This window comes from Chelonus insularis, unplaced genomic scaffold (genome assembly GCF_013357705.1).
Source record: "Chelonus insularis isolate UGA/USDA-ARS -01 unplaced genomic scaffold, ASM1335770v1 scaffold_277_pilon, whole genome shotgun sequence".
Classification (NCBI taxonomy): domain Eukaryota; kingdom Metazoa; phylum Arthropoda; class Insecta; order Hymenoptera; family Braconidae; genus Chelonus; species Chelonus insularis.
The window spans coordinates 2,006,840-2,031,038 of NW_023276791.1; the positions used below are offsets into that span (position 1 = coordinate 2,006,840).

General features: G+C 27.8%; 3 protein-coding genes across 7 annotated transcripts; 1 reads left to right on the forward strand and 2 right to left on the reverse strand.

The window, feature by feature from the left end:
- Nucleotides 1–1,405: 1,405 nt before the first annotated feature.
- On the forward strand, nt 1,406–6,141 carry swi2 (Protein singed wings 2). 3 transcript variants are annotated; one of them, XM_035093618.1, is made up of 8 exons: nt 1,406–1,665; nt 2,032–2,217; nt 4,027–4,192; nt 4,290–4,598; nt 4,730–4,921; nt 5,067–5,225; nt 5,398–5,508; nt 5,666–6,141. In XM_035093618.1, the coding sequence occupies exons 1-8, from the start codon at nt 1,631–1,633 to the stop codon at nt 5,948–5,950; spliced, it is 1,443 nt and encodes a 480-aa protein (XP_034949509.1). In that variant the 5' UTR covers nt 1,406–1,630; the 3' UTR covers nt 5,951–6,141. The 3 variants fall into 3 exon arrangements, with proteins under 3 accessions (XP_034949509.1, XP_034949512.1, XP_034949510.1); XM_035093621.1 differs by lacking the exon at nt 1,406–1,665 and adding an exon at nt 1,818–1,849; XM_035093619.1 differs by lacking the exon at nt 1,406–1,665 and adding an exon at nt 1,850–1,924.
- A 209-nt stretch (nt 6,142–6,350) lies between these two features.
- On the reverse strand, nt 6,351–8,317 carry LOC118073261 (uncharacterized). 3 transcript variants are annotated; one of them, XM_035093655.1, is made up of 5 exons: nt 7,763–8,317; nt 7,386–7,664; nt 6,737–7,165; nt 6,564–6,649; nt 6,351–6,506 (listed from the first exon to the last, which is right to left on the reverse strand). In XM_035093655.1, the coding sequence occupies exons 1-4, from the start codon at nt 7,980–7,982 to the stop codon at nt 6,567–6,569; spliced, it is 1,011 nt and encodes a 336-aa protein (XP_034949546.1). In that variant the 5' UTR covers nt 7,983–8,317; the 3' UTR covers nt 6,351–6,506; nt 6,564–6,566. The 3 variants fall into 3 exon arrangements, with proteins under 3 accessions (XP_034949546.1, XP_034949547.1, XP_034949545.1); XM_035093656.1 differs by having other exon boundaries at nt 6,351–6,649; nt 6,824–7,165; XM_035093654.1 differs by having other exon boundaries at nt 6,351–6,649.
- Nucleotides 8,318–12,191: 3,874 nt separating this feature from the next.
- LOC118073194 (uncharacterized) lies at nt 12,192–24,121 on the reverse strand. The gene is made up of 8 exons (XM_035093538.1): nt 23,223–24,121; nt 20,542–20,820; nt 20,259–20,395; nt 19,841–20,041; nt 19,262–19,605; nt 17,614–18,139; nt 15,729–17,113; nt 12,192–14,177 (listed from the first exon to the last, which is right to left on the reverse strand). The coding sequence occupies exons 2-8, from the start codon at nt 20,807–20,809 to the stop codon at nt 13,772–13,774; spliced, it is 3,267 nt and encodes a 1,088-aa protein (XP_034949429.1). The 5' UTR covers nt 20,810–20,820; nt 23,223–24,121; the 3' UTR covers nt 12,192–13,771.
- Between the last annotated feature and the right edge of the window lie 78 nt (nt 24,122–24,199).

Sequence of the window (24,199 nt, forward strand, 5' to 3'; positions counted from 1 at the left end):
CAGAAACTTTCATGTTATGACCTGAGATTACCGACATGTTGACCGGAACTTTGTCCGGATTTTTAACACAGCATTGGACTTTTATACTGGTCTCTCTTCTCTGACTCCGGGAAATTTTCTGAGACTAGCCCGGCCTTAACAGGAATAAAATTATAAATTGAATAAAGATGTTCTGATGAACCGATAAATAATAAGTAAAAACGATGAGTCAAACTCGATTGGTTTCTTATCATTTGCTGCTCACGTTATCAACGAAAACTAGTATACCGACACTTTTCATCTCTTCTTTTCACTTTTGACTTGCGATGTCGTTTATGGGATTAATTTGAGCACCTAAAATAATGAAAACTTTGACTGTGTATGACAATAATTATATGTTGATCTCACAACAGCATTGAATTATGCAAAGTAGCTTCTGTACTTACTTAACAAAACTTATCAACTATTATGAAACAACGCCCAAGGTAATTTAAAATTTAATTATAATAACTCTTCTTTCTATTCTATTTGTAACAATCCAATTATTTTTAATAGTTCACAATTACTTATAAGATCTTGAATTAATTTAGAACTAAACAAAAAGAAACTCAACTGTTTGTTCCAGAATTTTTTATAGTACCTCGACTTTAAAAGAAAATTTATATGATAGAAAAACAATTTTTTTTTAAAAGAAGGGTTTTTTTCAAACCTTAAAGTTGAATTTATTTTTACAAACTTTGATAAAAGATTCTCTCTTTAGAAAGGACTAGTCAGCTGGCATATGATCAATGGACTAAACTCTTTTATTTCTTTTCTTTTTCTCTAGATTCAAAGGAACCATAAATTTTTGATGAAAATTTTTATCAATAAATCTGACTTCAGTGGAAATATCATTATTTCTAAATCTGAATAATTCTGGAAATGTAAAAAAAATGTTAATATTAGTTAATTACACTGCAGGCTATTTCATAAAAATTTTTTAAATTATATCCTCTCGACTTCACCTCTTGCATATGTGAAGCAACCTTAATGTCTGCAACCACTATTGGTTTTTTTTTTATTTTCAAAAATTCATATTTCTGTACCCTTTAGCCAGAGTAACTTGACCTATATTTCAAAACATTGCGTTCGTACTGCCTTTCAAGTTCAACTGGTGGTAGTTTATTGTCCTAGACTGAATCCTAAAGTATGTATAAAATTTAAAAACAAATACAGGTACACAGAGAGATTTCAAAGAAAGCTTACAATTAAGTCATATAAGCTCTCTCCAGTAGAATTATTATTTCCAGGGTATTCTAATTTCCTACAAAATTATTTTATGGAAAAGGAAAAATTTGTGAATGAACAAATCTCATGCCTTATTATGATTTCTTGAAGTATATGTGAAAATGAGCATTCTTCATTCACGCAGTTGAGTAATTTTCCTCTGAAAAGTATACACATTATTTGCACTATTATTATACTTATTAAAACAAGTGTAAGTCACACCTGTTTGTCAAACGGTTACGAGAGTACGAGTTCAACAAGTTGTGATTTTTTTTCTGTTATTTACATCACTTCCAGAATCAAATAACACTTAAATTATTTGTGAAATAATCAAAAGTATTTTACTACCCTTGCTGAACTATTTTATAATAAAAACTAGATTAAAATGATAAATAATGTTTGTTGTCAAATATTGCAGAGGTAAGTCATGAAAATATTCACTTGTACGATACTATCAAATGATATCACATACTTCTATCTGAATACAAACTACAAAGTAATATACACGCAAATGTAGTGTGTGATAAAAGTCTGACATACAAAGCGTAAAATGTTTGCAATCATGTGAGATAGCCTACAACAAATTTAGTAGTCAGTAAATAAAGTTAGTAACAAGGTCAGGATAAATTGCAAATGCTCAGACGTTCTTAAGAGTATTAATAATACTTGATTTCGTTGGGTATTCTTAAAATAACTATTTTGTATTTAAATCTTTCATCTAAAATTTAGGAAATTATTTTTCAGACATTTTTATCCATTTTAATACATTTGTTTTTTATTCTCCAGATTTCTCTTCACAGCTTTATGCATACAATATTCACTTGCAACATATGATAAAAATTTTCCATGCACTCCAACTCCAGTTGATGTTGGAAAATATATGATTAATCGATCCCACTGTTATTTGAAGAATAATAATCATCATCATTTATTCTGCTATGGGAATATTTCTTTGGAGAATTTGGAAGCTGAGTAAATATAAAATACAAAATCTTTTTTATGATTATTTAATTAATGATTTACTTATATCTGATATTTAATTAAAATCATTAAATAAATTTTCTTCATTAATTTAATTACATAATAAGTATAAGTTCAATGAAAAATTTAATAAAAATTATCCAAGGAATCAGAGTAATTTAGGTCTTTTATTTGTATTTTTTGTAATCGAAATAATGTCAGGATGCTTAGTAGTAGATAGTTGAAGCACCCGAAACGTTCAATAGATGATAGCAGTACTTTGCTTACAGGGGAAAAAATAAGAGACTCATATTACTTTTATCCTAGGCATTGCAATTAGTTGGCTTTGTCCTACTTTTTTTGAGGTGCTACAAACGCGAATAAAATGTGTCAAAAAACGAGTAAAATCTCGAGCAGTAAATAATTCCTATAATTACTCTTAAATTATAGGAATTATTTAAATTTCAAGCTTAAGATAGAATTAAACATTTTGATGTAACTCAATTTTTGGGATCATTATCTGTCTAGTGTTAAATTAACTCAATTAATTTGACATCCAAGAAGATATTAATCAACTTAAATCTCAATCATTTCAAATGTCTATATCAAAATACATAATAAATCATTTTTAGAATCATCTTTTATTCATTAAAAGATTAATTCTTTATATTTTCGCGATTTTTAATTTTTATAAATTTTCTATTTTTGGATTCTGTTTATCCTTTGGTCAGTTGAGTCTAAATATGAGATATTTACACTATAAGTATCCTAGTACTGACCAGAATTAGGTTAATAGAGTGGATACATCGTCTGTGGTCAGTCAGAATTTCCATCGATATTGATTAATGGATACCTTAATACCTTCAAGTAGTATCTCTTTGAGGATAAGAGAAAAAGCGAAACTACTTCGTCTGAGAAAATAAATAAATACATATTACTATATTAGAATAAAAAGAAAAGTTCACATAAGAGGATTTAAAACTAATAATTTCAAATTAAAGTATTTTCATGAGCAATAATTATGTATTTATGAGCTAGAAAGCATTTTAAAACTTTCTACTTAGTTCACAAATCTTTAACTTTTTTTTTCTTTACAAAAAATACCAAGTAAAAAAAGATTAAACTCCAAAACGTCGTCTACAGATTTATGAAGGAAAAAATATAACTCAACACTAGGAAGATTTTTTAAAGTTAATGAAATATTGAAAGATTTTTCATGAACTTTAATTATTCAAATTGAAGCAAAACATTGGAAAGAAATAAAGAAATAATACTTTTTCAATATTTTTTCTTCACAATTTATTCTATCCTATTGGTGATTTTATTGTTGTAACAGATAGTTTTTTATTCTCTATAAAAAAAAAAGAATTCTAAAAAAATTTTGACAGTTTTCCGTTAAAAAAATTATTCACAAAATATTTTTCATCAACGAATCATCACTGGACATTTCCTATCCATTGAGAATACACGAAAAAAAAATTTCATACGAGGTTTATGGCATGTATGTTTTTTTTCCATCAATTATTTACTGTAAAAAATTTTTTATCACATTTTTTAATGCTGCAATCTTCCCAAAATATGAAAATACTGAGTTATTATTAATTAAATTTTAATTCAATTCACAAAAAGTTTTATTCATCATTTAGATAATGAGTCTTTTTAATTTTCCTTGAAATTAGATAAATATATAACGGGATATGTCAATTTAAATTTAGTTATATTAAATTGAAAGTTTTCCTGACCTACTTAGTATTACAAAGGCAGCTGAAACGTATAAATAATTTTAAAATAATATTTTTTTTTTCTATCAAATTTACATAGAATTACTGATGTCGTTTGGGTATTAACAATTTGTGAGTGGTCTGCAGTGTCATTTGATCCACATAAAACCTTGCAAAACTTTCCAAACTTGCGGAAACTAATTATTGCTAATGGCAATTTAACTAGAATAACTACACTATTTCCGGAGGAAGCTAAAAAGCTAGAAGTAAAGTTCAAATTTAATATTATTTTATAATAACTTGTAAAAGCATAGAACTATGATTCTTACCTTTAATATTTACGCAATGAATTTTTTTCCTCAGGACATTCATATTATAAGGACGAAGCTCTGGCATATTCCACACAATACTTTTAAAAACTTGTCATCCCTGAGAAATGTAGACTTGAGAGATAATGCACTATCAGAAATTAATCCTGAATTATTTAATAAATCTTCTACGCTGCTTCGTATTTACTTAGGAGGCAATCCTTGGAAATGTAATGAGAACATGTCTTGGATTGTCGATATTAAATATTCCTCATTAACCAAGATAATTATTGATAAAGAAAAACTCCATTGCACGGATCCTTATAAGAACCGTCCTGTCATCGCTGTAATGCAGATTATTATGGTAAGTAAAATATTATACAAAGTAAAAAATTATTGTATAAATTTAATGTTAAAATTAAGAGCTAAAAAAACAAATGAGAACGTTTTATCTGAACAAAATGTTAATTCTAATTACTTTTTCAACAATTGCAGAATTTGAAGCAGGAATGCAAATACACTGCTTGTAATTGTGAATTATTATATGTCGTCCGTCAAAATAGTAAGCATAATATCCAGAAACATTTGATGGCATTCATTACTGTAAATTGCAGTTATCTCGGACTCACTGAACTACCCAAATATCTTCCCGCAAATACAACACGGCTTTATCTACTCGGAAATAAAGTAATTAAAAAAAAACAGAGAAAAACAAGAATGAGTTTATGAATTATTTTTTTTTCTTTAAGATAATTAAAAACTTTTCATTATCTATGGTTTAATTTTTTTTTCATCAAATTGCGGTTAATGAGAGTACGTTTCCAATTTTCAGATTACTGATTTATCACCTTTAATTACCAATCCAATTTACAGACAGGTTGTAGATCTCTATTTGGATGATAATTGTATTAATTCAATTGCTCAATTGGAAGGCTCGTATTGGCTCGAACATTTTCGTGTTTTCAGTTTACGGGGTAACAAATTATATGATGTAAGATGAAATGATGTATATTTCATTAATAAGTACATTATTTATATTTGTCAATACTCTAATGTATTTTTTTAAGTATTTATTTATTTTTAATTTGTTCACAAATAAGCAGAGCATATACAATTAGTAATAATGAATCACTAGGCTCTATAAATATTGATGTTTTTTGCAGCTTCCAGCATATGCATTGGAGAATGTATTATTGAAGAGTGGAAATGCTGTTAGTATTTACCTGGGAAATAATCCTTGGACTTGTGACTGTTTTTTTACACCAGGATTCCAGGTTAGTTCATTATGTTCAATAAAAACAAAACAATTGAATGAGATATAAATTAACGACTGAAGCATATTCACTTTTGAGGAAATTTCTCACTCAATCAAGCATGAAATAAATTCATAGTAAGGCCAAAGCATCACTTAATTTAATGAATTAATTTTAGGATCTCCTGATAAAATATTCGAATATAGTAAAAGACTTGAATGATGTTCGATGTCGTTCTTCATCAGCAGAAAATGATGCTAATTCTGCTAAAATAATCAAAGATTTAACTAGAACTGAAATTTGCTTAACAGCAAATGAAGAAGAATCATCAATGCATCCACTTGACATATTGAATGTTATTCTTGGATCAATAATCATTTTTATTATTGGAAAATTTTTCTATGATTACTGGGCTTTTAAAAAAACTGGTCAGCTACCATGGATTGTTACTAAAATACCATAATGCAATCTAGATTATGTATATGTGAAAGATTAGAATAACTTACTGTACAAAAACATGCAAAAGGTTTAGATATATCAATGGTGGACGTGACTAAAATATTGTACTATTTTTTTCATGAGCTTTAATATTATTCTAGTTATAAAACAAATGTAAATAAAATACTTTCAATTGAATACAAAACTTGATAGCAATAAATCTAAATAGATAAATAATAAAACATATTTTATAGTAATTGATAATTACCTTATTAATTTGTAATAATTTTGTTTCTTCTGTATAAAATGAATATATAAATAATAAAGATTTATCTATAAAATTTAAATAGTAAAATAATAAAAATAAACAATAGATGATAAATAATTGGACTTACAAAATCGTTCAAAATGTTTAATGATAAATTTCTTAAATCAGCTTAAACTTTTTGTTCAATAAATCACTTTAAGAAGGGTTGAAAATTTTTGTCTAACTCTGAAATATGTCATCTGATCGATTTATGTGAAGTTATTTCAACAGTGAGACGACTTTTGAAATAATTTATTAAAATATCCAACATTATCTGAGAATGTTTTCAATTTAATAATGAATATTTTAAACACTTTTCTAAATAAAATACCTTTTATTTTTTCAAACTTTCATCAATAATGCAAGGAGATTTTTTAGGAATGTCTGGTCTCTTTTTAACTGATCGAAAACTATCGACTGGAAGCATAAAAAAATAAATCCAACAGTTAAAAAAGGAAATAAATTCAACTAATGTAAAAGTATAATTATAAAGAAACGAATTACTCTTTATCGGAATAGAGGATGGTTTAGGAGAATGTGAAGGCACTAAATTTTGTCGTGGTGAAGTTTTATTCTTCATGAGTACCGTACCATTTTCAGCCTCATGCTTTTGCTGACGTTGCTGCGTTTGATCTTCGTTGTAGTAGCTCTTAAAGCTGCTAACTTTATCATCATACGTTGATACTTCTACAGGGATTGGCGATAAGATAGCTTCTTTTATTGTAATAATATGGGATTCACAATTCCTGTTTTTATCCATCATTTGTTTTTGCAAATGTTCTGTACTTTTGATAGTCTCTATAGCACATTTTGTCATTGAAATCTTATCTCTATATGCTTCTAATTGATCATTCAAACTCAAACTTTGAACTTTTTTAATTTCATGTAGAGCTCTCATCTTATTCAAGGAATCAGTGCTCTTAACTTCATTACCTGAAAGACTATCTATTTACTGTATTTCGAACAAAAAATGGTCTTTAAAATTCAATTAATAGATAACTAAAGTGCACAATAACATATAATTATTATTAAACGTAATCAAATTATAATAATTTTAATAAATAAATTGAATTAAATATTATTTAATTCAATCCATTAGTCGAATGAGGAATTGAAGAATAAATTAGAGAAATAATGAATTTTCAATAAATACCAAAACCATTTGCAGAATTTGTAGAAGAATCATTGATTGATAATCGACTGATATCAATTGGTGTAGAGTCATTGAAATACGATGAATAAGACAAATGATCAATTCCTTTATTATTACTAAATTCTTCCCATTCATGAAGACTAACGCTATCATGCGAACCCTTTTTCGAAATTTTATGATCACTTTTAGGAACAATAAATTCTGGAATATTCGCATCAATATGGGACTGACGTTTTATTGAATCGGAGTTTTTCGAGGTATTTGAAAAGCGGAGATGTTCTAGATAAATTTTATATAATGACATAAATAATAGAATGAGATTCAACAGAGTAGAAAAAATTATATAAATAAAATGATGGTTTAATAATATATTTTACCTTTTTCAGTTGGGCAAGAAACAGATTTAAAATTCAAAAGAATAGATTGTGCACGATCAATAACCTCTTCCATTTCGCACAAAAGCGGTGCAGTATTTGGAAATCTTTTTATTATCGTTTCCCAAACAGCATCAGAATTTTCAGCATCTTGTAGTGACACAGGTCGTGGTAGAGTTGAGCATGGTATTTGGGTTTTATTTTTATTTGCTTCTTTGGACATCCGAGATGTCAATTTAATCTAGCAGCTATTTTAATATTATCTTCATTCACACATAACATAAATATATACTTGTATTGTTTCGTTATTTAAATTAAAAAGATGTGTATGTGTTTAGAAAAACAAAGTTTAGACAAATAAAAGCACATCGGATATACACAGAGACACGCATACAATACATCTTTCATATACATAGCTTCTGAGAGCTGAAGGACAGCTTTGTAGAACGTTTCAAATAGTTTAGATTACAAAAGTTGCAATTATTAATTAAAAACTTTTTTTTTCTACGGAGTAAGCAATTTTAAAGCAAACTAAAAATAAAAAAAAATAGATTCCAATAATTTGTAAATATTTGTTCAATCAATTTATCCTACAATTTATTGGAAATGTTTGTTTCTATTTTCGACTCTCAAAACTAACTTTAATTAAATTTTCTTCATATAATTAATTCATATTCTGAAATATGAAGTATTCAGAAAATGATTATATATAAAATTGACTGAATATTTGAGAATTATGTCATAAATTTACAACGAAGATGATCTAAAATTTTAATCACATTATTGTAAATTAAACTATTTTATTATTCTCCAAGATAACGTTATGTTGACCTATTTTTTTTTTTTTTTTATTTAAATATATATCGAATGTTCGTTTTATTTTGTTTGGTTTTCATAGAGTTATCCTAAGTTAGCTGAAGTAAAAAAAAAGAATTATGTCAATACAGCTGTTTTGTTCAGAACGCAATAAGAGTTAAATCCAATAGAAATATAAATAGAACAAAACTGCGCATTCAAATATTTTCTGCAGAATATGTCTCTCACTATTCAAGTTAACATGAATAATAAAAACTCATCCACAAGCAAAACAATTTTAATAAAAAATAAATCCGACATTTTTAAAAAGATTTTTGGGTTTTGATTTTTTCACTTAAAAGTAGAATACAACTTCTAATTAAATATTTAATTATAATGAGTCACGTGACGGATATATTAGTAATGGATATCTTTTAACGCTATGATATATTTTATTAAATCTATAAACACGAAATACAGTACATCATCACATAAGTTGTGTTGCATAATTATAGTTAAAAATGATCGTTGAATCAAGGCCACGTTGACTCAAATTTTTCACACGAATTATCGTTCAATTTATTGTTTAAATTTTTTTTTTTATTTCTTATTCTTCAACTTCCCCGTTAAATTATCAATGCAATCACAAATGTTAACTTAATGTGTACTACTCATATTATACATTCATGCGAGTATAAATATATATGCTCCTATCAAGAGTTATCAATCTTGTTAACAAAGTAAAAATACGATCGATGCCGAGGACGAGTGGCATTATTTACTACTTTTATAATTATTCGAAATATAAATATAAAACTTAATTCACAGTATATAATTTGAGTGATAGATAAATATAAGATTTACAAATATCTAAAGCAAAAAAAATACTGCAGGCTGTCCTACTTAGCTTATTTTTTAGATAGTACTGATTAAGATTACTGGCAGTGTAGGTAGAAAAGTGTTTCACACTGAAAGAAGAGTTTAAATAAAGTTAATGAAAAATCTATATGGCCAATGTGCTTTGAAAGTAATTGACAATTCATTCGCTATATTTATTACATTGATTTTACTTGAAAGAAATTATTTGACACAAATATTGACTTATTTCTATGAGTTTTCTACTCTCCAAATAAACAATATAAATAAAAGTTCTTTAAATGATCTTTCTCATTTTCGGAATCAGTATAAAAAATGAGTCACGTAATTAATTTATTGTGTATTGATTCTAAAAATTATCAATTACCTATATAGTCACTGTTTCAAGTTTTTTGACCTCGACAACTCAGAACAAACAACCATTAATTTATTTCATTTACTGCATTGATTTTACCTCAGTTAAATACAAATAAAGTTATTCTTATATCCTACACTCGGTAAATAAATCACAATCATAATAATTAGTACAGAAAAATGTTATTTATTGAATAGTCACACATGGTTCATATTTAAGGCGCCTCCAGCACGAAAGCATACATTACCAGTATAAAAAATAACTAATTGCTTTTAATTTGTAATGAATGTATGCTTACTCTCCTGTCACTTTTTTTATTCGTCCAAATGAAGCCAATCTGTCAATGAAATATATTTTAAAGTCTATGTTTAACTTCTCCTTATAAAAAAATTGATTATTTTTTCAAGATAGCTTGACTGATTCGATTCAAAATCTAATCAATTCTAAGCTGCTTCAAAGTATATAAAAAAGTTTAAAATCGAAATCAATTGAACCATGTTTAAGACATATTGTTGGTGATTTTTTTTTAAAAATACAATTCTACTTAACTATATTTGGAAAACAGTTCTAGTTTTTTTATTAACTGTAACAAAACTGAAAATAGAAAGTCCTAGATCTCATTCCCGAGTGACTCGTAACTTAAATTGCAAAATGTTCTAATTGCATTTGCACTATAAAATTTGTTTTTTTTTAGAAATAAAAATCATTTTTTTTAGACTGCTTTTATTTAAAAAGAATCCCAGGAAAAAAATTAAATAGAATTATTTATCGTTTTCCATCAATATAAAGGTTCATTCGCAATCAATCTCCCAGTTGTTAGAAAGAATAGTTGTATCTTTTAGAGCACTTCTCGTTGAAGAATCGTCGGCTCTTAACTTGATTCTATGAAGAATGAAGTTGAGTGGTGATTCTCATGTAAATTTTATTCCATTTAGACTAGTTGTTGACGTTTAGTTGTTACGCAAAAAATTTTTCCATTTCTCAATGAATCCTTTAAGTGCTTGAGACACCTTAATCATGTCAATATATAAAAAATTTATTTACTAAAAAAACAAATAAATTGGTTGAACAAACTTAGGTAAAAGAAAAATCTCTTTATAGTTGACGAGTGCTTTATAAAAGTTAGAAATAAATACTTTCAGTAACTCGTTCATGAATTCTTCTCTCAGTGCAAAAAGAGTTTCTATTTAATTCCAGTGTAAAGTGACTCTAAATTCTATAAGCTGACAACTTAACTCTTTTTATTGAATTTTCTTTGCAGCAATGTTTCACTCAGCTTTCTTCTTTCTCTACTTAATGAAGTGAGTTACAGTGATAGTAGTAGAAATAGTACTAATGATGCGACAAATCAAGCTCACTGCTCGAACAGTTGGATTGTTGATACGCTTAATTCTATCACAGCATGCGGATGTTGTGCTTGCGCTTTAAATACATACAGCATCGCACTATAAAATCAATTTGTTTCTTTAATGAATACGTCTTTAATTGTAAAATAACTTAACTAACATGTAAAAATGGTAGATCTACAACGTTTTTAATATTATTTATTAATAATTATAATTAATTACTATTTTTACTGCGCATATTAATTACTACATGCCACTTGCGGTTAAGATTATTGCACAGCCAATATCGAATTCATATAAGTTTATATATTTTTTTTTTCTCCTTACACTTATCATCAAATAAAGTACGAAATTATTTTTTTCATTCATCAAATTATGTTCATACTTTTACCTAAATTGATTATTAATATTAATTATATTTTATAGCATAAAAATTAGTCTTCATGTAAAAAAGATTCAATAAAATTTACCGAATATATACAATTAATTTGTTTTTCGCTTCAATAGAGAAATAGTTTTATTTAAATGTAAGATGTGGTTATTAAAACTTTTTTTGTATTAAAAAAAATGATGAAGAATGAGAGATGAGCGTACTTAATGCTTGAAAGCAATGTTGCCACGAAAAAAAAAGAAATCCTTCAAGCATTTTAAGGTTGAAAACTGTCAGTTAATTCTTCCAAGTTAAAATAAAATTTAATATATACTTTCTCGTAAACGTTAAATACGGTTTAAAATAATCTAATGTGAACTTGTAGACTTATTCTATATTTTATAAGTATATTAACCTATTGTTTCGTTTTAACTCAAAGATAGATATTACAGAAACCACATTTAAAAAAAATTTAAAACATATATGATATTTTTTTGATGTTCATCATATCGAAATAGTGTTAAAAATATGTACATTTTTCTAGAGTTTCGATGTGAAGCAATTTTAAAAATGTTGTGAATAAATCAACAGATAAAAATCTGTCATATGTACATTTTGATGTATTGAAATTTTAATTCACAAATTATTTCAAATATTTATTCACGAATTTTAGTTAATACTTTTAAAAAGTATTTTGTTATTATTACAGTATAAAAAAGTTTTTTATTTGATTAAAATTGATAATTTCAATTCGTGGCAACACTGATAACCAGAAGGTTAAGACAAACTAGTTTGAAACTTTCTTTCTTATTCCGATTCTTTCAAATATTAATTAATACAGTAATAATAATGATGATACGAAAAAGTACAGTTTTATGAAATTCTTAATTATCGACTAATTGAAATTCCATTAAGTATATTTAAAATTTCTCATTTATGATACAGTACAGTTGAGCATTCCATTTTATTTCTTCTTATTTATTCCAAACCTATCGAGTTTTTTTTTTTTTGTTTAAAAATCTTTTTTCTATTTGTCATTCATGGTTTTACAATCTTTAAATAACGTTATATACCGCAAGTACTCTCCATCCTACATAAAACACAGCGACTTAATTTTTAAAATTTTTCATTCATTATGGTCTGTTTTATGTATTTATCAGTTTCTTTGTTCTTTGACTTAATAAATAATTTGCTCCGCTACCTGCAAGTAAGTGAACTATAGACGTTCTAAAGGTACTCGCTTAATTATGTATCAATCGCGTATGTAAATTTCATTCTTTATTATTGCGACAAATATACGTAATTTAATAAAATTGGTATAAGTATATTTTTTTTTTCCTATTTGTGATTTTTCTTTAAAGGCTTATACAATACTAATCTGTGAAATATTTTTTTTTGGCACGACATTATTTGTATTTATTGCAAATCTTACGTAAAAAATAAAAATATTAGTATCAGTATTAAATATTGTTTGTTTATATCCACAATTGATGTAAACAGCTTTCTGTCATTCTATATTTAAAATTTCTTTTCTTTTGTTAATTAGTAGAAAAAACAATAAAAAACAAAGATTAATAATAATTCATACAAATGAACTTGTTTTTATATAGATATAATATAAAATACTTTTCTCCACTTTTTCATTAACCTTTAATAACAAAAGCTGCATTGTTAAGGTTAAACAATAGGATGAACAGAAACTAATAAATAATAATACTGTTGATTAATTACCCAACGTAATTGAAGTGTTTTGGCTATGTTGGTCATAATTCTTCTCAACGTGAACATAATTTATTAAACGAATAAAATTATACGCTAATAAATAAGTTTTAATAATTTAAAAAAATAAATTTTTCTCTATTGATAGTAATTATTTCAAGCAGTTCAGATAAAAAAGTAATTCAAGTATTGAAAAATAATTCCAATTATGTGGAAAATTTCTTTTTTTAACTTTCATTATTATTTTTTATTCAAATAAGTATTCCACTCTGGTTAAGAATAGTTTTCCTTTTGTAAGAATACGATTCTACGAGTATCATAGAAGACTCTATAACAAATCATTATAAAAAGTATTGATGAAATGAATCAATAAAGCTATATTTTTTTCTTTTGAATAAATTGAAAATATATTTGTTACAATAGTAGTTACTTTTTTATTGCTCTGTACTCCAAATAACTATCATATTGTGCTTATAATTGAATGTAAATAAACAAATATATTATGGTAATTGTAATCATACCGTAGTCTCCACATTGACGGTGGCGTATTGTCAACAAATGCTGTCCTTGCCGTAATTATCAATGTACACATCTTGTGGATTAGCGATACTATTATACTGACCACTCAATTGACCACTACTTGTTAAACCATTATTATGATGATGGGTATGATTAACATGGACATTATTAACATTCAGTGAGTTGACCGATTTTTTCTTCTTTTTCTTTTTCTTTTTTTTCCGCAATTTATGTCGATATAAGCAGTATTTCAGACAGCCAGTAGCAAGAAGTAAAATGAGAAATATACCCAAAATACCTGCTCCAATGGCTCCATACAGTAGTGTTTCTCCAAAACGATAAGAACAGTTGATCTCTTCTTCGTCAAATCCTGACGGGCAGTGGCGGATCCCATCACACCAAAGTATAGAACTAATGCATGCTTGAATTTCTGGGCATCTAGTAAAAACAAAAGAGAAAAATTTTAGTTTTTTTATGATTGATCGATTCTTTAATATGATTTTAAAAGTCATGTTGAATATTTTAATAAACATACTTCACAATCTCATTCTGTCAGATTAAATTATATTAATAAAAATAATCCCATTCAAATAAAATTCTTTTAAAAATTAAATACTAAATAAAAAAAATCTATAATTTTTTGTCAGTTGATTCACGTTTATTTAGTAAATGTTGAATTATTCGAGAAAACAAATGTTAGAATAAATCTGGAAATAAAATTATTTGCGAACGTAAAATAATGAGAGAAAACAAAGTTTTTTTATATCGAACATGTAGACGACACAAAGGATTAAAAAAATTTCGTTGAATACAACCTAATATAATTCTAGCATATAGGAGATGAATTAATACAAGCGAAGTTTCAAAGTGTTCGGATGGAATAAATTTTTTACGAAAATTGAAGAGCACACAAATCACGGAAATTTACAACAAATTCAGCTAATGCTAGTAGGAACATATAGTGAAATATAAATTACCAAATTTCCCGTTTAACTCATAATAAAATTTCTCATTACATAAATACAAAATCTTTCTACTATCTATCCAGGAATAAATTATTGAATTACTGAATTATACATTTTGAAATGAAAATAATTAGCAGTCAACAATAAAGAACATTTTTATTTAATATTCATGATATTTTATTAGTTTCTCTATAGAAAGAATAAACTATCCAAAGAAAACAATATACTCTTTGATTTTCTGTAAAGTAGTTTGTTAAAAATGTTGAAAGACTTCAACAGCAACGATTTTATATGAAAAAACAATATTTTAAAACAAAGATTAATTCATAATATTTTAAAAAGAAATGCTTGATGAAAAAAAGCTATGATGTACCCTTGATATGTAATTAATTTGGAAAAATAAAAAACTAAATGAAACTTGAGTTAAAATTATTTTCATAATCTTGAAAATAGAGTGAAATGTTTTCATCATGATTCATTTATACGTAGTATATTTTGATATAATTCTATTTCTCTTTTGATGCCAAAATTGTCAAGTATGTTTTGATGATGTGTTTTGAAAACGTTGATGAACCAATTTAAAATCTTATTATTTACATACATTATTGTAAAAAAAAAACATCAAGTCAAGAAATAAATAAGATTTTATAGCTAATCCTACTGAAATGAAATAAATTTCCTCCTCGAAACTTCTTGACGTCATGGATTAGATTACATTTATCAATTCCCGTAAGTGTCAAACTAAATTGTTTTTATAAATATATATATTCAAATAATATTGTCAGAGCCAATCAAATCGCCAAGAAAGTGACAGCAATTTATTAAATTTAATCTAATTTTTGAAAATATGAAAATACCTTTTATTTGTCAAATTTTCATAAAACAATAAAAGTTGATAAAAAAAAAAGAGAGTGATTCATCATTTTTCATGAAAATTTTTGAATAAAGTAATATTTTAACAGACAAGACTTATTTCACATTTTAAGAACCATTCATTTTTACGACATAAACATGGAATTCATACCTGTATGGACATTCATCAGCAGAAGTCAGAATAATCGCATTATTACTGTTATCCCCAGGATATTGAGAAATGGAAGCACTTCTTCTTGAAATCGCAATCCACGATACGCTGTAAGTGCCAGGTTCCTTTTGAATAAATTCAATAACAAAACTTCTTGAGTGCTGTGCTATTGGATTAAATGATGGAATAGCTCCATTTGTCACTGAATAATTCCATCCTCCTGAGAAAAAGTCTACAGTTTTCGATTTACCATTGTCAATCTTATGTAACTCTGGACATATTACACTTTTATCTCTTGTGTTAACTGCAGAATAAACAATAATTCTATTAAGAGTTTTACAGTCTGCAATATTATCAGCATTAATCGTGAATCCAGTTGTTCGTAAATAGAGGAAATTTATTCGAGGGTCTTCTGGTTCAATAAGCCAGGGTTCACTATTAACACACATTAATTGAGTTGCAGTGAGATCTTCAGTGTTCTCAAGTACTTCTTCAACAGCTGCTTTAACGTCAGCAGTTACGTAATGTTTCATAGAAACTATAGGACTTTTCATCGATATTTCACCACTAGTTCCACGTAGTCTACGTTCTTCAAACCTTGATGGACATGAAGATGATAATTGATCATTACTCTCTGTATTATCATTATTATTATTACTATTAGAAATAAATCGATATTCTCCTTCGAAAAGAAAATCGTTGTAATCTTGAGTAACATTCATGTGCGTTACTGTGAATATGAGCTCAACAATATTGGAAGTTAGCGATGTGAGTGATATTCGATCGTGGGTTATATTTGAGCAAAAACAATCACGAATAAGTTGAATACCAGGCCATGGGTATTCCGTGACGACGAGCTCAGCATATCCATTTATTTTGATATCTGATGTGCGTCGATCACACGTCCATCGATTTACCAAAGGATCCACGTATGACATGCATATCTTATCGCCGAAGAAAGCTTTTGAAATAGTTATCTCTATTTTTTGATCGGCTTCAGCTTCAAATCGATATACACAACTTAGATTGTGAGCCCCACCACGCCCATAAAAAAATACACTTTTTGGAGACGTAAATTTACCGGAAATCCCAGTAGATTTTTTCATGGAAGATCCCACGTGATTTGACGAAGACTTGGCTGATGATGCGAAGACGAGATGGCAAGACATTGCATTGTGAACGAATTCATAGCGTAAGACAAAGCTTATTGGATACAGTGCACTGCCTTGACGTAGGATGTGTTCCAGTGTTAAATCTCGACCCGTTGAGACATAACTTTCTGCTAGGCTGCACGGACGTGTATGACGGCTACTGTTTCGTAAAAGACTATGATCACATAGGACAGGTATTTCATCCTTGCAAAATTGTCCCATCAATCGAATTTTCTGTAACAACATGACCAAACATTCTTTCATTATAAAACAATTCATTATACACTGTTTATCTATTTAAATTATATGTTATAAACCACCGATTGAAATTAATCGAGATGAATTTATGAGAAAAAGTCAAAAAAATTATTAATACTCTATCAATTGATCATATTCCATGAGTAATGAATTATTATTTATTTATCAAAGTATTCAATATTGTACATATTGTGATAAATGCATTATTCATTTTTAATGTTTGTTCTATTATTAATATTTGGATGTAGTACGAATTGTTTTAACAATACATGATTTAATAACCATGTACTTTCATTTTGAAATAAAATGTTTTACCAAACATCAAGTCTATGTCATTAAAATTCAAGTATTGAAATAATGAATAATGCATTGAACAAAAACTATCATTTCAAGTATCCTATTAGAAATTATGATAAAATCAATGAACATAAAAACACTTTCAATAATGTGAGCAACAATATTTATCAATAACATACCTTCTCTGCTTGTTTTTCAGATGATTGTAAATCACCATCCCAGATGATAAGTTTAGCATTACACTCGTTATTCGTATCAATACTTGCAGTCGATGGATCTGTACTTGCTGAATAATATTTTACAAAAGATATCCAAACAATTTCATTTGGTTTTCCATGAAAGTGGTATCGACATGTTGTATTGGGTGGCAGTGAGTGTTTGGGATTTTCAAGTATACCCGATGGACTTTCGTAGCTGGTTATATAGAAGTCACAGTTTGAGTTTTCTTTGACAAAACTTCGAGATTTGTCATCGACAAAAAGTACGTGAACTTCGAGTTCGAAACCCGGCAGAAACGACAAGGGAACGGGATGAAAAGGATTATCATACGGGGACGTATGAAATTCAAGGAGCATGGTATTATGACTACTGACAATATCTGGTACTGTGTCACCACCACAAAGACGCACCAAAACTCTATCTGTTGTTGAGCCTCCGTCATAGACAGTCAAATAATCTTGAACAACGTTACATTGATCCCATACCCTGTAAATCAGAAATTAATGGCATTTTACATTACATGGATCTTCTCTGAACTCTTCAAATACTAATTAATATGAATCATAATCATATATTCATTGGATATTCACTGATAAGTTTCATCAATTAATTATTTCAAAAAGTTCTGCCATTATTTTAATAAAATATAATTTAAATTTCTTGAAAATTAATTTATTAATAAATACAATTAGATTTATTAACAGTTACTAATTTCATACCGCTGTCAAAAAAGACTTAAATTTATCCGTAATTGATAAACAGTGCAAAAAGAATTTTAATTATAAAATTCATATCATTCTGCAAGAATACTTTGTTTGATAATAAAGTGAATTGTTTAGAGAGAAATTTTAACGGTCAATGATCTATCAGCATTTAATAAACGAGTATTTTGTTAAAATTGAATAAAGAGTTTCAGTCTAGCTAATAAAAATTTCATCGGATATCGTCTATAAAATTAAATAGATAATCAAAGCCTTAAAAAATATTCACTAAATATTTTAATATTATCTACTATCAATGAGATAAGTGATATTTAAAAAATTAATATAATTAAACATTCAGAAAGTAAGAATTTTTAATACAACGAGATTTTTACATAAAACTTTTCGACCGTACTACTCAAGTATCTCAGAGAATTTCAATGCAAATTGCTGTAGAGAAAAAGAACCCTATAAAAAATTAATTTTTTCTCTTTACAGTAAAAACTTATTTCAATAGAATTCATCGAAATTTAATCAACTGGATTATTATATTATATTATTACTTCAAATCTTTTTAGATTTAATAACGCAATTTTTCTAAAAATATAGTTATTGGAATAAATCTTTTATTAATTAAGAATCAATATTAAAAAAAAAAATCAACAAAAAACAAATAAATAACCAGATTTCAATTTAAAATGAAAAAAAAAATAATCGAAGCTTAATTTAGTGTACAAAAACTAGAATGCTTTGTAAAGCCATTTTGATAATGGCCAATTATAAAATGAATTCTTTTGTCAAGTTAAAATAAATATTTTATCCACATCACATTCTAATAAAAATTTATTAGATTCAAATCGAATGTTATAAATGTAAATAAATTCTTTTCTAAGAGTACTCTACGTACCTCAATATTCGCTGACTCCGATCATATTTAACGACCTGATCTTTGATGTGAATTTTATGACTATTCCGTTGATTCACAGCGAGCAAGGCCCTGTGACCAGGTGGTGCCCGTTTATGTTCAATTCGATAATAACAAGTAACATTCCGTGGATAAACGCCAGGATAATTTGGTGATTGGAGACGACATGCTCGAGTGTCACATCTTGTGAGAACTCGGTCACAATAAGTTCCATTTACTAAATCTCCGCGCCATGTGGCCATAGTATTATTTCCATATCTTAAATGAGCTTCACTTTTTTTCAAAAATTTATACGACAATTTGAAATCAAAGTTATATCCAATACCCTGTAACAAAACCAACAATTGTAACCTGTTATTTGGCCATCTATTGAATGTTCACATCAAAATAATTGAAATTTAATTGTTAAAATATGTATTAAATGTAAAATAATCCCTAAGCAAACATTTAATAATGTTTAATGAAGAGTGAAAAATATGAGTATGAATTGTGATTATGATATTAAAATAAATTTTCCAATATCGGTTTAATTACTGATTTAATCATAACTTCATTGGATACCTGTTCCGATAATCTGGCAAGATAAAGTGTGAGATTAATGGAAGGTGTTTCACTATAATAGACAGTATATCCCCATGCACTTCCACACCATTGTCCGCCTGTTGCTGGTCTACCTGCTTCACGGATCGTCATAAACCCATCAGGACAACCTTGATTTGTGAATGACAGGAAGCGGCCAACAGTAAATGTATCGAACGTCAGCTAAAATTAACAAAGAAAGTTTTTTTCAATTATAACTTTTGCACTCAAAAAAATAAAAGTTTTACTATTATTATTATTATTATTGTTATTATCATCACTATTACTACAGTTATTACTTTTATAATAATTTCAAATATTTTTTTTGAACCATTTAAAATTCTAATTAATGTAAATTGACATAAGATTCAGTAGCACTTTTTTTTGTTACTCATATTACCTGAATTAAATCCCCATAATTGCCACTTGCAGCCGTAAAATTAAGGTGGCAAATAAACGGTAATCGATCCTCTCGAGGACGACGGACTTCCACTTCATACGTTCGTCCCACATCACCATAAAGTGTTCTATTGCAAGCTGCAATGGAACAATTGATTTGTTGGAATTTAATTGGCAATAATTGTTACACATTTACTAAAGAACAAACTATTTTTAAAAAGAAATCAATTAATTAATTAACGAATACATTCTTCAAAACATCAATAAATAAATAAAATATTTACGAGTGCAATATTTTGGCTCATCTGATTTGTCCGTGCAATCATTCTCTCCGTCGCAAAATTTATCTTGCGCGATGCAGTGATCGTTTTCACATCGGAATTCGGATAGGCGACAGCCAACTTCATTTTTTAATGTAACTGCAGTAAAAGGACTGGCAACGGGAGTTCCATCGACGTATAAACCAAATCCTAGGTAACTAATAAACGCACCAGGGCAGTGACCGATTGCTGCAAGCGCAGCTGCGATCAGCAATCGCCGGAACACCAACATGCCCCTTCACCCTGCAATAACATGGAATCAATAAGACTAATTCAGCTATCCTTTCGTCTAGATAAGAGTCTCTTTAGATACTTCTATACAAGCTAACTTCCTCGATCAAACTTTATTAGGCTATAAAAGGAACCGTTCTTTTTTTCTTTTATTCAACACAACTAACTACTTTCTCTTTAAAAGTTATTTTATTTTTCACTATCCTTTAATTCCAGTATCAGTAGTTTTCATCTATAAGTTAATTATAAATAGATAAAGAATTATTTTCCACGAGTAAACAGTTCTCATACTGAACTGAATTTATTTTGATTCGATAAACAAATGTTACTCATGCAGAAGTGAAACAATATACATTCTCAACATCATTGAAGCTAAATAGATTCTCTCATATATTGGAGAATATTGTTTTTAACGTCCACTAAATTATACAAAATTAAAAATATATGTTATTAATGAATTACTCGTTGAACATAATAAAATTTTAAATATGAACCAAAAAAGCATGTTGATAATTTGATACTTCATGAGTTTTTTCATTTTACATTTGATAAAATAAAATATTTTTTTTAATTAAATTGAAATACCATCAAGATGAGAGTGAACACTTTTTTTATCAACAAAAAAAAATATTATTCTATAATTAAATCACAAATTTTAAATTAATTGTAATATTTGCAAATCACATTCTAGAGTATAGAATAACAATAAAAACAAGACAAAAAAAAATTTGTGCAAGAGTAAAATTTAATAAAGTTTCATGAACTATTAATTATTATCTACTAGTGTCACGTTCACAGTGACAATTTCTTTTTCAATGAAATAAAACTAGTGTTTATGACACTAAACTTTTTTCTGTATACAATGGACAAATCAATTTCGTAATTAAATTTTAGCTTAGTCTATTAATTTAAACATTAAATGTTAAATCTAAAGTGGAGTTCGATTGAAAAAACTTTGTCTCTACAAAGTTTTAAAAAAACATTACATGACAGCCACGTAATCTCTCTTTTCTTTTTCTCCCTCTCTTTCTATTTTTTTTTCCTCAAGTTTTTTGTCATTTTTTTGTAGTTTTATCTTCCTGATTTACATTGTCAAGTTGAAACTTATAGATGTAGGTATTAAACTTGAATAATTTATGTTAAATTAATACGCCACAGCTTCAGCAAGTAGAAAAAAAATTCAATACAGTAGTTAAGTTAGAGCTTAATCCTTAAATATATATCCTCAATGTGAACGAAAGGAGAGATGAAGCATCCACTTTTATAATTCATAAATATGTAAAATAGAAATTATTATACTTTATACGTTATATACTAGATAGGACCAAGTCGTTCTTGAAATTACATCGGAGAATAAAATCACGGTGGAATTCATAATTTCCCTTTATGGCATACTTTTTAATTAAGATAACAATGTATAATTGTGAGAAAACTTGAACGTTAACGATCAAAATTACAGTTGTATTAATAAAGCAAGATAAAATTCATAGTACCAAAATATACACGCTTGAGTACATGCGTATAACGAGGACCATACTGAGAGGATATATATTATAAGATGTAGAGCATTCGTGTAATTACAAAATAAAAAAATATTGTTGAAAATATTACAAAAAAAAAAACATCTCTCATGTAAATCACAAGATTTTTTCCAGTTACTCTTTTAACAGTAATTAAAATTTATTTTTATTTTATTGAAAAAATATAATTTAGAATTTGTGATGCATTTAATGTGACATTGAATGGATTATTGAAATCAACAATGAATTAAATTTGATTATTATTAACTAAATAGACTATACACTTTTGTTTTTTTACTAGTTTTAATTAATTTGAGAGTAAATAATTAGTTTATAATTACGAAAAAAATATTGTAAGCAAGTTTAGTTAGGTATTCATGACTTGAAATTAATATTTCTAAGAGATGAAAAATTTTGATCTTAAGATCAAGGTACGTTGAACAGTAATAAAGATGGGTTAGACCCGCATGAAAAAAAAACTTGAGCAAAAAGACATTTAGGGAATTGATTTTTATGATACAGTAAAAAAAGGAAGATTAACTGAAATTCAGTAAGAATGATTAAAACAATTTTATAATAGTATTATAAGATAAATGATGTTGACAACGACATGCAAAACAAATAATACCACATGTACAAATTGATTGATTGGATTTTACAGAGTTAAAAATAATCCATTCATTAATTGAAATTTGATTGGTAATAATAAGCAAGCTCGTGAATAATTTAAATTATAGAAATATTTGAAATTTATTGATTGCTTGAGCTATATTTAATTTGTTTGAATTGTAAATCGGAAATGTATTCAAGATTAAAGATTAGCAAATGACAATGTACACATATACATAATGCTTATGAAAAAAGTAAATATAGCGAATTAAAAGTCATACTCACATGTCCAATATTCCGTGAAGTGAGGGGTGTCTGTAGCGTAGAACACTCGTATGATACTATACGAGGATTAAAAAGGGCCTACAAAGGGCGACTGAACTTGAATGTAATGTAAATTTGGCTGCAGCCTTATGCTTCGTAAGGAGAACAATTACAGAGCTGATGATGTTGATGACAATAATAATAATAACAACTTTTCAAAAGGTTTCACATGAGCTTTCACATTAGACATTATAAGAGTAATAAAAAATTGAGTAAAAAGACCTTCAGCAGGTCACTGACACGTAATTCGTCATAGTTCAATACAACTATTGCTCGCCTCCATATCACCCGATGCGAACCGAGTGAAGGATCTCCTATGCTTAACTGGGGAGTACGCTGCAAGCTCGGCCAGGCTGCCGGGGGTAGTACTCGCAAAGTGAAGCGAGAGGAACGATCTGGTAGTGGTGAAAACGACAGGAACTACTATGGTAAAGTTTGCTGTAGTGGTTGCTTGCTTGCTTGCCTACGTTCTTCTCCATCTCTCTCTCTCTTTCTCCCTCACTTACACCCCCAAACTCTCTCTCGCGCACATTCGTTCACTTACATACACTTTATATATACACATGACTCGAGCTGCGCAGCAGCCGCGCAAACGACCCGGCCAAAACCCGACCCCCGGCAGCAGTATTACACCATGGGACCTCAGCATTCGAGCTAGAGCCACCCCAGCAATCCGTCCCCTCCCGAGCTTTTCTCAGCCGCCGATTCTCCACCCTTTCATTCGCGCCCCAAGCTACATCAATCTTTATTCTTTCTTACCGACTCCATCCATACGTACATACGCACCACTTCATTGTAATTTCATTAACTTTACTTGCAAATAGACACGTTAAATCACTTCTATATATCCCCTACTGACCATCACCATCGTATATACACCAACATAAAAATAGAAAAAAAAGTACTTTAAAAGCAATACGAAATACATACACTTGTAC

What these genes read in the sequence shown, in the direction of transcription:
- LOC118073194 (XM_035093538.1), bottom strand. Translation starts at nt 20,809, where the DNA reads ATGTTGGTGTTCCGGCGATTGCTGATCGCAGCTGCGCTTGCAGCAATC. An exon ending in ATTATGGGGATTTAATTCAG is followed by an intron (nt 20,042 to 20,258) that starts GTAATATGAGTA and finishes TGTTAATTTTAG; the next exon opens with CTGACGTTCGATACATTTAC. An exon ending in TTGCCAGATTATCGGAACAG is followed by an intron (nt 19,606 to 19,840) that starts GTATCCAATGAA and finishes GTTTTGTTACAG; the next exon opens with GGTATTGGATATAACTTTGA.
- LOC118073261 (XM_035093655.1), bottom strand. Translation starts at nt 7,982, where the DNA reads ATGTCCAAAGAAGCAAATAAAAATAAAACCCAAATACCATGCTCAACT. An exon ending in TTCTTGCCCAACTGAAAAAG is followed by an intron (nt 7,665 to 7,762) that starts GTAAAATATATT and finishes AAATTTATCTAG; the next exon opens with AACATCTCCGCTTTTCAAAT. An exon ending in AAATTCTGCAAATGGTTTTG is followed by an intron (nt 7,166 to 7,385) that starts GTATTTATTGAA and finishes ATAGTCTTTCAG; the next exon opens with GTAATGAAGTTAAGAGCACT.
- swi2 (XM_035093618.1), top strand. Translation starts at nt 1,631, where the DNA reads ATGATAAATAATGTTTGTTGTCAAATATTGCAGAG. An exon ending in AGGAAGCTAAAAAGCTAGAA is followed by an intron (nt 4,193 to 4,289) that starts GTAAAGTTCAAA and finishes TTTTTTCCTCAG; the next exon opens with GACATTCATATTATAAGGAC. An exon ending in TTTTTACACCAGGATTCCAG is followed by an intron (nt 5,509 to 5,665) that starts GTTAGTTCATTA and finishes AATTAATTTTAG; the next exon opens with GATCTCCTGATAAAATATTC.